This window comes from Aotus nancymaae, unplaced genomic scaffold (assembly GCF_030222135.1).
Source record: "Aotus nancymaae isolate 86718 unplaced genomic scaffold, 86718_ANA_hifiasm-v0.15.2.pri h1tg000020l, whole genome shotgun sequence".
In the NCBI taxonomy this organism is placed as follows: Eukaryota; Metazoa; Chordata; class Mammalia; order Primates; family Aotidae; genus Aotus; species Aotus nancymaae.
The window spans coordinates 39,824,073-39,837,957 of NW_026988432.1; the positions used below are offsets into that span (position 1 = coordinate 39,824,073).

At 55.1% G+C, this 13,885-nt stretch overlaps 1 protein-coding gene across 50 annotated transcripts in view; it reads left to right on the plus strand.

Annotated features, from left to right (window-relative positions):
* CELF4 (CUGBP Elav-like family member 4) overlaps positions 1–13,885 on the plus strand; it is a 321,991-nt gene that overhangs the window by 231,576 nt on the left and 76,530 nt on the right. For 26 of the 50 annotated variants that reach the window (XR_010343624.1, XR_010343626.1, XR_010343625.1 and 23 more), the window contains exon 3: positions 11,845–11,923. Coding sequence is in view for 44 of the 50 variants with exons in the window: in XM_021670047.2 (XP_021525722.1) it covers positions 11,845–11,923 (79 nt within the window). In the remaining 6 variants the exon portion in view is untranslated. The remainder of the gene's footprint in view (positions 1–11,844; positions 11,924–13,885) is intronic. The other 24 variants (XR_010343628.1, XR_010343629.1, XR_010343630.1 and 21 more) reach the window with 1 other exon arrangement.

Genomic DNA, 13,885 nt, shown 5'->3' on the forward strand with positions numbered 1-13,885 from the left:
AGCAGGACGGACGTGGGGCTTGGAGACAAAGAACCCTCTGCCCTTGGCAGTGCGGGCCTCGGGGAGTCCTGGCTGAGAGGTTCGGGCATGAAAGCCCAGTGGCAGCAGGGTCACAGGTCCACCAGTTCCATCTTGGTGATTTTCACTGTGTCCTTCCACCTTACCTGCCACTGGCAGGAAGCATCTACCCACAAATATGGCTCCAAACCCATAGCGGGGAGGGGCTCCCTCCTTCCTCTTGGGAAACCAGCACTGGGCTTGGGGCTGGGCCTCTCGAGGGATCTTTGACCACTGTGAGAGGTACCTCTTTCATTTGTGCCAACCCAGCCCTGCCCCTTAGGTGCAGGGAAAAGCATTTTGTAGAGAGATGGGAGAGGGCAGAGGCTCAGAAAGGGATGGGAGAGAGTTGGGAGAGCAGGGAGAAGAAGGAGCGGCAGGCGGGCTGGCCCACTAGCAGGCTCTGTCGCGGCTGCTCACAGCTTCTCTCTGGACACTGCCGAGCAGAGCAGCCTGTTGCATAGCAACTGCCCAGGCCTGTTTGTGGGGGGCTGGACCAACGAGGCTACATGGGCTGCAAAGGGTGCTGCCTGGACCGAGGCCACTGCATCCCACCCCACATCCCCCAGACCCTTTGCAAGTGAAAGGTAGACAAGGTCAGGCTGAGACTGCAGTAAGGAGTCATTCTACAACCAGGAATAAAAACCGATCTGGGGAAATTTGGGTCAATTCATCAAGAACCTCCTATACCCAAGCCTTAGGCTCCTGTTTTCCCACGGAGGGGGAAGGCACCTGGTGCCAAGGTGATACTGGCCATTCTTGAACTGAACAAGCATTTGCCTGGTGTTTTGGGCACCTGTGTCCAGTCACCTCTGACCTCCTGCACACACAGCTGCCTCCTTGCTCTTTCCAAATGCGGTCCTAGTGCAATGCTGTCTGCAGACTAACAGTGGCTCCCACTGCCCACTCTACAAGCTCAGGTCCTCCGCGGCCACACCGGGTCCTCCCTGCCTCCACCTGCCACCTGCCTGCCTGTCCTCCACCCTCGGCGACTTGCTGCACGTGCTTGCACACGCTGCTGGCCCTTCCCTCCACTCTCCTCCAGGTCCTTGGTAGTTATTCCCACCCCCACCGCATCCACATCCTGCCCACCCCATGCGTTTACTCACCTGACTTGTTAGCTTTCAGAAAGGACCGAAGGACTTGAGCCCCATCATGAGGTCATGGAAGGTCTGGAGCATGGGAAAAGGACTTGAAAACTCTCTCCCACTACAGCTCACTCATGCCTCCGAGCCCCAAGTGCACACCCCCGGCCAGGCACACAGCACCAGCCCACACGCCTGACTCCTTCCATCCTGACTCAAAGCCGGCATGCCCAAGTCCAGCCTGAATCCCCACCATGCCATTACCATACTCGGGAGCCTGTGTGGCTTCTCTCGGCGACCTGCCCATCATCTCTTTGAGGGCTACTTTTGACAGAAAGTGAGTCCAGAGGTGATGACTAGAAAGGTGATAAGTGTAACTGGGTGGACCCAATCACAGAAGGCTTGCTGGAGAAGGAGGCAAAGGCCTGAGACTTCACTTTGCAGACAGCTATCAGAGGAGAGGTGAATAACGGAATGCAGCCAGTATGGGGACTTAGTGAGACATGTCTGCAGGTTACCCTGACACGACCTCAAGTGCTCTGTCCAAGGCACAGGGCGTCGGGGGAAGAAGGAACAGCCAGCCCCACCGAGGCAGCCCAGCGCTGGAAGTCTGAATGAGGAGAGGGGTGAAGAGCTGACAGGCCCTACATGCCGATCTGTGTTCTGACCCGACAAGCATCAGATGGCCTCCTCAGAGTGGGGAGTGGGAGCAGAGACCAGACTTATTAAAAAATCTTATCTGGAGGGTTTGCATTTTAATGGGCTCTGGATTTGCATATTTTAACAATAACCTCTGGTTCTTCTGCCTGGTCGGTGCTCACTGGCTGTCTCTCTAAACGATGATCGCCGCCGCTTCAGTAAACCCTTCCTAATCCAAAGGTGCAACACGCCACTTTGCTGGAGGAGGGAGGATTAAAGGGCCTTTCTCTTTGGGCTGGAAACAAGGCTGTCCGGCAGTGACCCACTTCTGGCCTCTGGACACTCTTGCTACAAGGGCACAGCTGAGGCAGGAGGGAACAAGGGCCGTGACAGGTGTGATGGGGGATTCAGTCATCATTTGATCAGTACTTCCTGACCACCTACTGTGCATCAGGGCCATGCTGGGCTCTGCATGGGCATCGGGGACTCCTCGGAGTAAAGACAAACATTGGGCAAATAAGTCCATAAATCTGTGACCGTAATAGTCCAAATCATAGCAAGACAATGAGGAAAGACAAGGGGAGCTTGAAGGGGCACCTAGTTTAGATCGCAAGGGCAAGAGGGACACCTGAGGCCCGAGGGAGGCTCAGGAGGTAGGCAGGAAGGAACAGGCAAGAGCCTAGCAGGCAGCCTGGCGATCTGCCCCTCGCGCCCTAGGAGGGGTGCCACCAACTGGCCTGCCAGGGAAGGCCTCATAATCTGGACCACGGTGGTGAGTGGAGCAGTATCCAGGTGTCTCTGAGATCACCGCAGAGGGTGTCCTGGAGTCAGAATTTTATGCTGACAGCAAATGAGATTTCTTGAATCTCTAACCCCTCTCTATGGAACGCACCCTATGCAATTTATTAAGGAGGTAATTAAAGCATTAATATATTTACAACAAGCTACAAATAATGTGCGTGGCTTCTGCACTTCCCCTGGGATCCAGTCTCACTAGGGGACTGCAGAAGCCCTCAGGCAAGGGTTCATTCTTTCCTCCCACAGCGACTCCAAGCCTACTAAGCACAGTCCCTGGAATTCAGCAGGGCCTGTGATGCAGACCCTGCCCTCCTGGGGCTTTAAACAAATAATTTCATCATTAATTAATTTGTTAATTACAATTTGCTAGGCAAAGTTCTGGTGGAGGGCAGGGTCTCTGGAGAGCGAACCCACCTTTGGTCCCCACAAGCTCACTGGTGAGTTCTCTGTCCTTATCGAGTTGGTTGCATCACCAGGCTTTCACCCCTATGGCTGAACATTCTGGGTCTATCCTCCCAAAATGACACAAAACTTATCTTTAAAAAATGGAGTAATGATCTTTCTGGGGACAGCACTAGTGCACAGACCTGGGCAATGCTTAAAACACCTGACAATCCACAAAACACCTGATGTCTGGTGTGGGTAGATGAAGATGTGGACCCAGAAAGGCATCCCTGGGGCAGCGTCATGGGCAGGCAACCCCAGGCAGTCACACAGAGCCCCACACTCAGAAGGGTCCCATGCTTGGGTTTTGTGCTCGGCAGTCTCCATCTTGAAATCCTTTTTTTTTCTTTTTTGAGATGGAATTTTGCTCTTGTTGCCCAGGCTGAAGTGCAATGGTGCAATCTCGGCTCACCGGAACCTCCATCTCCTGGGTTCAAGCGATTCTCCTGCCTCAGCCTTCTAAGTAGCTGGGATTACAGGCACCTGCCACCATGCCCGGCTAATTGTTTTGTTTTTGTTTTTGTTTTTGTTTTTGTTTCTGTGTTTTTAGTAGAGACAAGGTTTCTCCATGTTGGTCAGGTTGGTCTCGAACTCCCAACCTCAGGTGATCCACCCAATTCAGCCTCCAAAGTGCTGGGATTACAGGCATAAGCCACTGCGCCCAGCCCATCTTGAAACTCTTAACACTTTATCTTTGAACATGTGCTTTGCAAGTGAAGTCCATGGGGCTTGGAGTCTCTGCTCCTGCACGGTTCTGCCTCTCTCCACCTGCCCAGTTCACCCATGTCCAGGGGCCCACCTGCAACTGCTGCTGTCCTTTGTACCAGCCAGCAATGGCCTGGGCAGAGGCTAAGAGGATCAGGATTAGTCACATTCGCCCTGCAGTAGCCCAGGCTGGCCGTGCTGTGTCAGGCCAAAAGAGGCCATGACTCAGCAAAGATGAGTCTCTTGCCCAGATACCTCACACATCCCAGGCACAGAGTTTACAATACCCTTGAAAGTTGCCTGTCCACTGTGGGTTAGGGCCGAGGGCCCATGGGAGGAGGTGATGTCTGGCTTGACGTCTCAGAACCCACCCTCAGCTGGGGCATAACACATCAGTCTACGGCCAACAAGAAGGGGAGCCTGGCCATCCTCACGCCCAGGCTGCACCCCAGGTAACAGGTGGGACTCCAGCAGCCTGTGGGGGTCCCCGTTTCTGAGGGAGACATCCCTTGGGACCTGCTTCCTGCATGGAGGGCCTCTCTTTCAGCCTTCCTGAGTTTGGCTTGTGTTTCCAGCTGAAGGCGCCCTCCAGGCGTGAGTCACAAAACATGAACTGTGTAATTTCGGTGATTCTGCATAGGAGGTAAATGCTCTGATATTTGCACTTAAAACTGGCATTGCACAAAATAAAGATGAACTGTAAAGTCCATGCTAATAATTTAAAATTTATGGTTTTCTTTACTTAAAATGACATCAAATAGCAAATTTTAAAAAAATCACGATAAGTTGAGAGAGCGAGCAAGACCATGAGAGAAAGGAAAAGCTTTTATATTTTAGGACTTTAATGACACTTTTTTTTTTTTTTGGCGCTTGGAACAAGGGGTCCTGCAATTTATGTTTGTTTTCTCAAAGCAGTGATGCTGGCAGGATTAGGGCACAGACCCTCCTGGTGAGCTCTGATGTGCAGGCCTGCTGTTTCACTGTTTCCATGACCATCGTGTGTGTTGGGGCGGGATTGGGGAGCAGAGGATAAAACCTGAGTTCTCTGGGTGGACACGACCTGGCGTTGTCCTAAAAGAACAGGGTAGACGATGAGCAGGACCAGTCTACACAAGCGCGTCCACGAGTAGGTGGGCAAGGACTGCCCTCCTCAGAGACCACACAGCAGTGGCGAGGTAAGAGCTGCCCTCCTAGTGAAGGCTGTGGGTTTGGGGAAGATAGGAATCTATGTCTCCATGATATTTCTCAGAAGCTTGGCGAGGTGAGCCCTTCCGCTGAGCAGGGAGCAGGTATCTCCAGGCACCAACATGTCCCAAAAGAAACCAGAAGGAACTTCATCTCTGAAGTTTTTTTTAGATGGAGTCTTGCTCTGTCACCCAGGCTGGACTGCAGTGGTGCGATCTCGGCTCACCAAAACCTCTGCCTCCCGGGTTCAAGCAATTCTCCTGTCTCAGCCTCCCGAATAGCTGGGACTACAGGTGCGTGCTACTATGCCCAGCTAATTTTGTATTTTTTAGTAGAGATGGGGTGTCACCATGTTGGCCAGGCAGGTCTCGAACATCTGATCTCAGGTGATCCACCCGCTTGCCTCCCAATGTGCTAGGATTACAGGTGTGAGCTGCTGCGCCAGCCAGCTCTGAAGTTTGAATACTCACTCTGGAGAGCACGCTGGCCACCCCACAGGCCAGTCCCCTCAGCTGTCAGTGCCTATTGCCCCCCACCCCCGCCAGCTCCCTGTGGGGCATCAGCCCCACCTTCCAGTGCAGGCTGGCCTTTGTTGAGAGCCTGCTCTTGCAAGCCTTCCATTATCTCTTCAATCCTAATCCCCTGGCTCCCGCCGCAGCGAATTCTTTGAAGGTGTCTGTGATGATACGTAGCACTAATCAGGTGCACACACGCACTCCAGGGAAGAATCACAGTCCTGAGTTTGGCTCTGGGGATGCAGAGTGAGTAGAGGCCCTGGTCTCCGCTCTTCTTTGTGAAGTAAGTCTCTCTCCATCTCCATCTCCCTTTCTCTTTCTCTCTCCCTCTCTCTCTCTGTCACACAAATGTACACACACACACACGAGAGAGAGAAAGGAGTAGTGCAGGTTCGTGTGTGACAATCAGGAAGCCTCCCTGTAGGAGGTGAGCTTCAAACCTAGACTTTGGAGGGATAGGAGGGTTTGGATGCAATGAGGAGTGACAGGGAAGCTTTCCAGGTGGGGAGAAAGTCAACCCCATTATTTCAGAGGTAGCACAGGTAGGGGGGCCCTGCTGGGGCCCAGCATGAATGAGAGGGCACAGAGGTGGACCAGGGGCCAGCTCCAAGGAGGGCCCATGATCCTGTGGGCGGTGACAGCTGTCCCGAAAAAGAGTGAGGCAGGGTGAGTGCAGGAGTGGACCCCCTCCACCCCAGGCTCCTCCAGCTTTGGCTTTAAGCAAGCATCAGGCAGTGAAGGACAGGGAAGGCTCAGCTCCATCCCAGACCTCCAGGCCAACCCTCAGGACAGTGGTTGCTGCTGAAGGGGAAGCCAGGTGAAGACTTTCCCCTCCATTGGTGGCAGAATGCAGCTGGGCACCCCCCCACACACACACACAGGCTGGCTCTGCTCTGGTGGGTACTCATTTCAGCCTCAGGGAGCCCTAGTAAGGTAGGGGAGAAGAGACGTGTGTAGGCAGGAAAATGTCACACACCAGCCCAGTGAGCTGGCCCAGGTGGTACCAGGACCAGGAGAGGAGTAGCAGGAACTGGTGGGGTGAATCAGGGCCACCTTCCCAGACAGGGGGGCCTGCACCCTGGTCCTTGGGAAGAGGGGCAGCAGAGACCTGCAGAGGCTGGTGGGAATGGCCTCAGCAGCACAGAACCAGAACCAGATGCAAGAGGAGGCACGGGAGGGAGGGGAAGCAGCAGGGTGGTTTCCGGGGAGTCGGGAAAGAGCAGCTTGGCCTGTCTGTCTGTTTGTCTGTCTGCCCAGGAGCCACAGGCCTCCCCTTCCACAGGGAGCCACACTGGACAGGTGAAGCCTTTTGACCAGCTCAATCATCGTATTTATTCTAATTGTATCATAATCGTCCCCAAGGAGGCTGGTTCAAATGAGCTTGACATTATTAAAATTTTAATGCCCAGTTTTCATAGCTGAATGAATATTTAAAGGGTATGTCCCAGCTTAAGTTATGATGATGAAGAAATTAATGGAATGTCTTGTTTAATGCATGGATATGTGTTGATGCAAAAAGTGGCAGAGGGATGGGGAGGGGGAAGGGAGGCAGAGCCTGAGTGGAAGGGAGAAGGGGAAAGGGGCCATCCACCTGCCCACCCCCTGCAGCAGGCAGGAGCAGACAGCTCCAGATCTGGGCCAGCCTACTCGCTCCCCCAGAGGGGCACCCAGCTGGAAATAGAAACACAGTCCACAAGGGTTTGTGATATCCACAGAGGATGGACCCCAGGCGCCTCCAGGGAGGCTGCAGGGAGCTGTTCCTGACCCAGGAAGGGCAGGCCTGGCTCGCCAAACCCTCTTCAGGCACGAGGAGGGGGACACCGGCTAAGGCCATGGGTCCTTCATGGGGATGCTGAGGACATCTCCGAAAGAGAGTGGCAAGGAAGGCTCCTGTGCCCTAGCCCAGATTTCCAGCAGCCACAAGCCTCAGGACCCTCCAGGGAGTACAGTGTGCTGGTGGAGAGGAATGGCTGACAGAGGAGCAGAGACGGGGACAGGAAGGGCACCAAAGGGGTCCTGAGGCCATGGCTAGGGTCCTGGGGGCAAAGTTGCAAGAAGGGCATGGAGATGGTAACTGGCTCTTCTGGTCTTCCTCCTGGTCTCATTTCTGGCTCTTCCCTCCTCTCCCGGCTCTTCCCCTGACCCCTCTGCTCTCCCTCGCCCTCGCCCTCTCCAGTATTCTCTCCACCTCTCCCCTCGCTCTGTCTCTGTCATGCTCTGCCTTCTTGCCCCATCTCTGCAGCCTGGCCCTGCCTCCTCCCCCAGGACAGATGTGTTCCATCCTCCTCCCTCTTCAGGGCAGAATCAGGGCTGGGTGAGGCTAGCCGACGACTAGGGAAGGGAGGGAGGTCTCCCTTCAGGCCGGGGCCACCTGTGCAGAGCCTGTTCCAGCTGAGAAATCTTCCCGACCGAGCCTGACACTTTATTTCTGCTGAGAATTAAGAAAGCACAGGGCCGTATATTATCTCACCATCTAGCCCGGCACCTCTCTGACAAGTCCTGCAAAGGCTGTCTGGATGCTGACCACCATGAGATTATAATGGGACATGAAAAATGACCCCAGGAGTCATGGCTGCATGGGAACCAATTCAGTTCTACTTTACCAGTCTGCCTAGAGCACCCCGTAGGTGCCCAGACCATGGCTGAGGCAGGTGGGAGGCTGGATGAGACCCCATGTCCCCACTGTTAGAAAGCCCACAGTAAAACTGGAGAGAAGCCGAGGGGCCTGTGTGTAAGGGGTGAGCCCAGCAGCACACCATGGAGGAGGTCTGCCTGCACCATCCAGGACCTGCCTGGTTGGGAGGGCTCCCGGGGCATCACAGGCACCCAGGCGCCAAGGACAGTGGTCTGGCTGCCTATGACTGGGGTGGCCACTAGGGTGGAAGGCTTCATGCACAGGGAGATTGCATTTGCCTGGTTTAATTTACCATGGAAAATGGGACCCATCATATCAGAAACAGCTCTACCTTGACCATGCCAATCTGCAGGACTCACCCCAGCTGCTCTCAGGCCTAGCTAGAGAAGACTGGCCATAAACACAGAAATGAGATGTCAGGGAAGGCGTCTCCTCCGATGGTCCCAGCCATTCTCTCACACAGGATGAGGCCCCTGGGCACGTGGGGTCCTCCTGGCATGCTCTGGCCCCAGGAATGGAGGCTCCTGCCCCAGGAATGGCCTTGTTCCCCAGTTGGGACAGAGCAGCAAAGCCCAACCGGTTCTGGTTCACACCCCCGTGCCCGCCCCTTCTCAGCCAGGCCTTCTTTCCATCCTTGCAGGGGAAGACTGAATTCCCCATCTGGCTCCCTGCTTCCCTCTCTTTCCCCGCACCCCCCTTGCCCTCTGCTTGGAACTTTCCTGGACCATCCAAGCCTATTCCACCTGTTCCCAGCGTCTCCTGAATAAGTAGGCAGATGTCAGGAGTCCTGGGTTCATCTTGATACCACCATTTACAACCTTTGTGACCTCAAGCTAACTTCTTAACCTTTCTGAAACTCCATTTTTGACTGGAGTTAGATAATCTATCTGCATACATCATAGAAGTTGTGATGATCTAGCAATGTGATGCGTGTATCAGCTATTCCTGTTCCCAGGGGTTTGTGGATCCTTGTGGAGGCCTGAGACACCTAAGCACCACTCCCACTTGCAAGTCAATTTCAAGCCTTGAGTATACCTGATAAATGGAAAATGAGGAGCTCCCTGTAGTACCCTTCCCAATGGGATTCCAACCAGGCTTCATGAACTAGGGGCTTATTTGTTTGCTGGAGGCACCATAGCAAAGTACCACAGACTGGATGGCTTAAACAAAGGAATGTATTTCTCACAACTCTGGAGGCTGGAAGTCCAAGATCACGGTGTGGGCAGTATTGGCTTCTGGTGAGGGCTCTCTTTCTGGTTTGAAGACGGCAGGCTTCTCGCTGTGTCCTCCTGTGGTCTTTTCTCTGTGTGCACATCCCTGATGTCTCTTTCTCCTCTTGTGAGGCCAAAAATCATATGGGATGACGGCCCTACTCTTATAACTACATTCAACCCTAAGTACCTCCTTAAAGGCACTATTTTCAAATACACTCACATTGGGGGTTAACGCTTCACCATATGAATTGTGGGGGCACACTTCATAACAGAAGCCAAGTGGACTAGGCTTAAAGAATGAACAGCTGTCAAGAGGAGAAGGCTGCGTGGCACAGCAGGGAGCTTGCAGACCCAGGGAATGGACTTGGGGAGGAGGGTGCTGGGATGTGGGGTGGGAACGGTTCAAGAGGCGGTGGGGCGAGATTTTGGGGAGGTCAGGCAGAAAAGATACTTGATTTGATGGCCCAAAGAACCTGGCCTCAATCCCCCTTTATGGGATGGATATTTTACTCCTTCCTTGATGCCCCTCCTCCTGGAGCAGCTGGGGTCAAATGAGATAAAATATGGCAAAGCCAAAGGCCATTGCATGAGCAACACTGTACCTACTCATTCTGGCTGAATCCCAGCTCCGCCACTCCTCGGAGCTTTGTTCTTCTCATTGAAAAGATGGATATAATAATCCCTACCTTAGAGAATTGTAAAATTACATAAGCAGGAAAGCTGTAGAAATATGTCAAAGAGAACATCAGGGCTAGAACTGGGTCCAGGCCAGTCCTTAAAATCTGGTTAGGGGGAGAAGAACGTCACAGGTTTGGGAGAAAAGAAGCCTAGAAGGACGGGGCATTGCAGGAGGACAGGCACCCAAGGAAAGGGTGAGATGCTGAGTCCCAAACAGCACTGGACGGGGAACCTGGAGCGACCTGGCTCCCTCCTGGAGTCCTTCTTCCACAGCCAGATGTCTGGTTGGCCTTCTGGATCCTTCCCTCAAGGACTGGGAAGGAGCTGGTTCATGGGGAAGCCAGAAACTTCATTACGTTCCTCCTCCTTCTCCTGTGATTGGAGTTTGCTGTACCGCGGCACTGTTCTCTGCTGCCAGGGCTTGGGCACAAAGCACCTTGCTTTCCCTCAATTCCATAAGGGATGTCTGGTGGGGACCTGGTGGCAAACAATGACACCTCAGCCCCTCTCGGTGGGCTGGCCCCGGCACCATCCCCTGCCGCCTCCAGCTACCTGTGACTCCTTCCTCGTCGGCTGCATCCTGCCTCCCATCTCTGTCCTTCCCGGCCACGGCTCTGCCCTTCCCATGGCCTCGTGCTCACCTTGCTGAGTCACAGGCACCCATACTCCCCCACCCAGTTGTCTTGACGCAGCCAAAACTCACTTCAAGTCCTAGACCAGAAGGCAGGAGGAAGCTTGTGACTGGCTGGTCCAGCCGCTCGCTGTACGGGAGGGACTTGGCAACGGAAGGTCTCAAGGCGCAGGACAGACAGGCAGAAATCACCCTGCAGGCCCCGCTTCCCAGCTGTGCCCTGCCACGCGGTACCCTTGGGAAGCACCTGAACACCTCTTGGCCTCAGTCTCTCCATCTCTAAAATGGGGGTGTTTACCTGCCCTGTTGCCTCTCTGAGTCTGAGTTTGTGAGAGAAATGCAGATGCAAGAAGGGCTCAGGGAGGTGCGTAAGGGCACAAGCACTGGCGGAGACATCAAGTCCAAGTTCACTTGCGTGATCCTCCTCATGTTTATTGCTTAAAACACTCTAGGACCTCCTCACTGGAGAGCCCACCCTGGTGCCTCCGGGTGAGACTAGAAGCCAGGCAGCGGAACCTGGAATGCTTGGAGTCCAGAGACCCCTAGTGGCAGGAACAGGCCATTGACACGGATCCCCAAGAGAGAAGAGAGAGGCCGGCAGGCAGGGGAGTCAAGCCTTGCCCTCCTGTCCTCCTGGCACCCAGACATCACAGGGGACGAATAGCTGTGCCCACTCCACGCACTGCCTGAGAGGATGACCCTGGCTGCAACCTGGAGCCCAAGCCCTGAGCTCTGCTTTAACCATGGAGCTGGACGATCTGGGGCCTCAGCCACCTCTCACCCACAGGCCACGTCTGCCAGCTGGCATGGGTTGGGTTGAAGCTGGATGCCCTGGCCTGGGTGGGGTCCATCTGCAGCCAGCGACCAGCTCATCTCCATAAAGGCAGATGTCTGGAGTGAACTAGAGCTGAGCCAAAGGTGTGCTTTATTTGTACGACACAGAGAGACAAGGCCAGCGTGTCCGTCAACCTCAGAATCTGATAACAGGCTAGCAGAAGCTGCTCGGAGTCAGAGGACGAGGCACCCCAAGCTCTCCCATCCAGAGACAGCCCCCGAAAGAAGGGGGCCCTGGGCTTGTGCCGTCGAGGGGAGACAGGCCGAGCTTTGGTAAAGGTGCGTGCACCTGCAGCAGCATGTGGAAGAGCGTGTCTGTGGGTGCAGTCTGCATCCCTGCATCCACCTGTGCACCTGAGTGTTGGGTGTCTGTCCCCTCATCTCCAGGCCTGCTATAACGCTGTCCCCCTGTGCTCTGTTGCAGATGAACCGGCCGATCCAGGTGAAGCCTGCGGACAGCGAGAGCCGAGGAGGTAGTAGCTGCCTGCGCCAGCCCCCTTCACGTGAGGGCCCACTTGTCTCTGCCCCGCTCCCCCTCTGACTCCTCCCTCCTTTTCCCGATGCAGCCCTGCGATGCAGCGACTCCCCGCCTCCTCCTCTTGCACCTCTGGGGATATCGTGGCTGAGGGCCGGGGAGAGAGCTTTGGAGCTCTAGGTGACTGGTGTGGAGAAAGAGAGTAGGGAAGGGGGGCAACTGGGGTCTTCCAGATGGTGGGGCTTGTGCCTCTCTGAGTAAAGAAGTGCCTTGTCCCAGGGCATTCTTCTCCCCTCCGTTAAAACACCCAAAAGGGTGTGCCCACCTGGGTGTTGCCAAGGAAAACCCCACCCTGATGGGACTTGTGCAGTCGCAAGGGAGGCAGGAAGTGGTCACAGCTGTGCCATAGGAGGATTCAGGCCACAGGAGGCAAATCTGAGTGGCCCACGGGGGTGTGGGCACTCAAGGCCAGCACTGAGGCAGAGATCCTGGAGATAGAGGTAGGCAGTTGGGCAGATGCCTGGAAAGGGACAGAGGGGAAGGACACAGCCTCACTCCACAGGCACTTGCCCCAGAACATAGAGTCACTGGATCCTGGCCGTGGAGAGCCTGGGTGAGGGAATGCCACACCTTCAGGCTCAGCCCTGGAAGGACCAGGCAGATGACTAGCCAGAAGCAGCTCCATCCCCAAGCGACAGCGTCCTCCTGGTGCAGTGTCTGCGTGGCTGTACTGCTACCTCTCACCCCAGCCCTGGGGGTAATCGGGGCCCACCTGGGCACAGCCCTGTCCCTAGGCTCCCCTAGATGAGATTCAAACATACTCCGACATTAAAAGAAAATTAAAGGAGAGGACATGACAAAGAAAATTCATCTAGCGGCCAGGCGCAGTGACTCACGCCTGTAATCCCAGCACTTTGGGAGGCCGAGACGGGTGGATCATGAGGTCAAGAAATCGAGACCATCCTGGTCAACATGGTGAAACCCCATCTCTACTAAAAATACAAAAATTAGCTGGGCATGGTGGTGCATGCCTGTAGTCCCAGCTACTTGGGAGGCTGAGGCAGGAGAATTGTTTGAACCCAGGAGACGTAGGTTGCGGTGAGCGGAGATCGCACCATTGCACTCCAGCTTGGGTAACGAGCGAAATTCCGTCTCAAAAAAAAAAAAAAAAGAAAAAGAAAATTCTTCTAGAATCCAAGAGCAGGCCTCCCCAATCCCCCAGGCACCAGCTCCTCCCACAACAAACCACCCCTGTGATACGGAGCCCATCGCACCTCACTGGTGGGAGAGAAAGCGACTCACCAGCCCCAAAGGGTAGAATAATGTGCAGGCACTGCCAGGTGCCCCCTTCCTGGCCCGCCGCCTTGGGGAAGGGGCATTGTCCTTCCCGATCGCCAGCCGCTGGGCACTCACACTGGGCGCCATTCCCACTGGGCCCTGCTTAGAAGCTGCTCTGAACTGAGCTCTCAGCCACTTCTCCGGGTAGGTGGCCAAACGGAGGCTCCTCCAAGCAGGCAAAGGACCCCCAAGGAGAGACTCTGTCCTCTCTACCAGCAAGGGGCCCTAGCCCGAGTTCCCACAGAAGCACAGCCAGGCAGTGAGCCAAGCAGCCATACAGAAGTGGGACACTCGCAGAGGACAGACAGGCGGTGGCTCCCTCCCTCCAGCCTCCTCCCACAACGGAGAGACCTTGGAAAAATTGAGAACACCCATGAAGCCACCAAGGGGAGCATAAGGAGTTGGGGCCTTTTTTTTGCCCTGAGAAGGTGACATCAGGTACAGCTTCCAAGGTGGCCCCAGCCTACCCTTCCCCCCAGCCAGGGTTGGGGTGTCCAGCATGAGGGCCCTGGTAGTGAGACGGGACAGTCAGTCACAGCTGTCCTCCGCCTCCCGGCCAGGAGCTCTTGGCTTCTGCTAACCCCGCCACGCCCTGGACTCTGGCCTGGGTGTCTATGTTCACCACGCTCCCCCGGCCCAGGTCCGGGCCCAG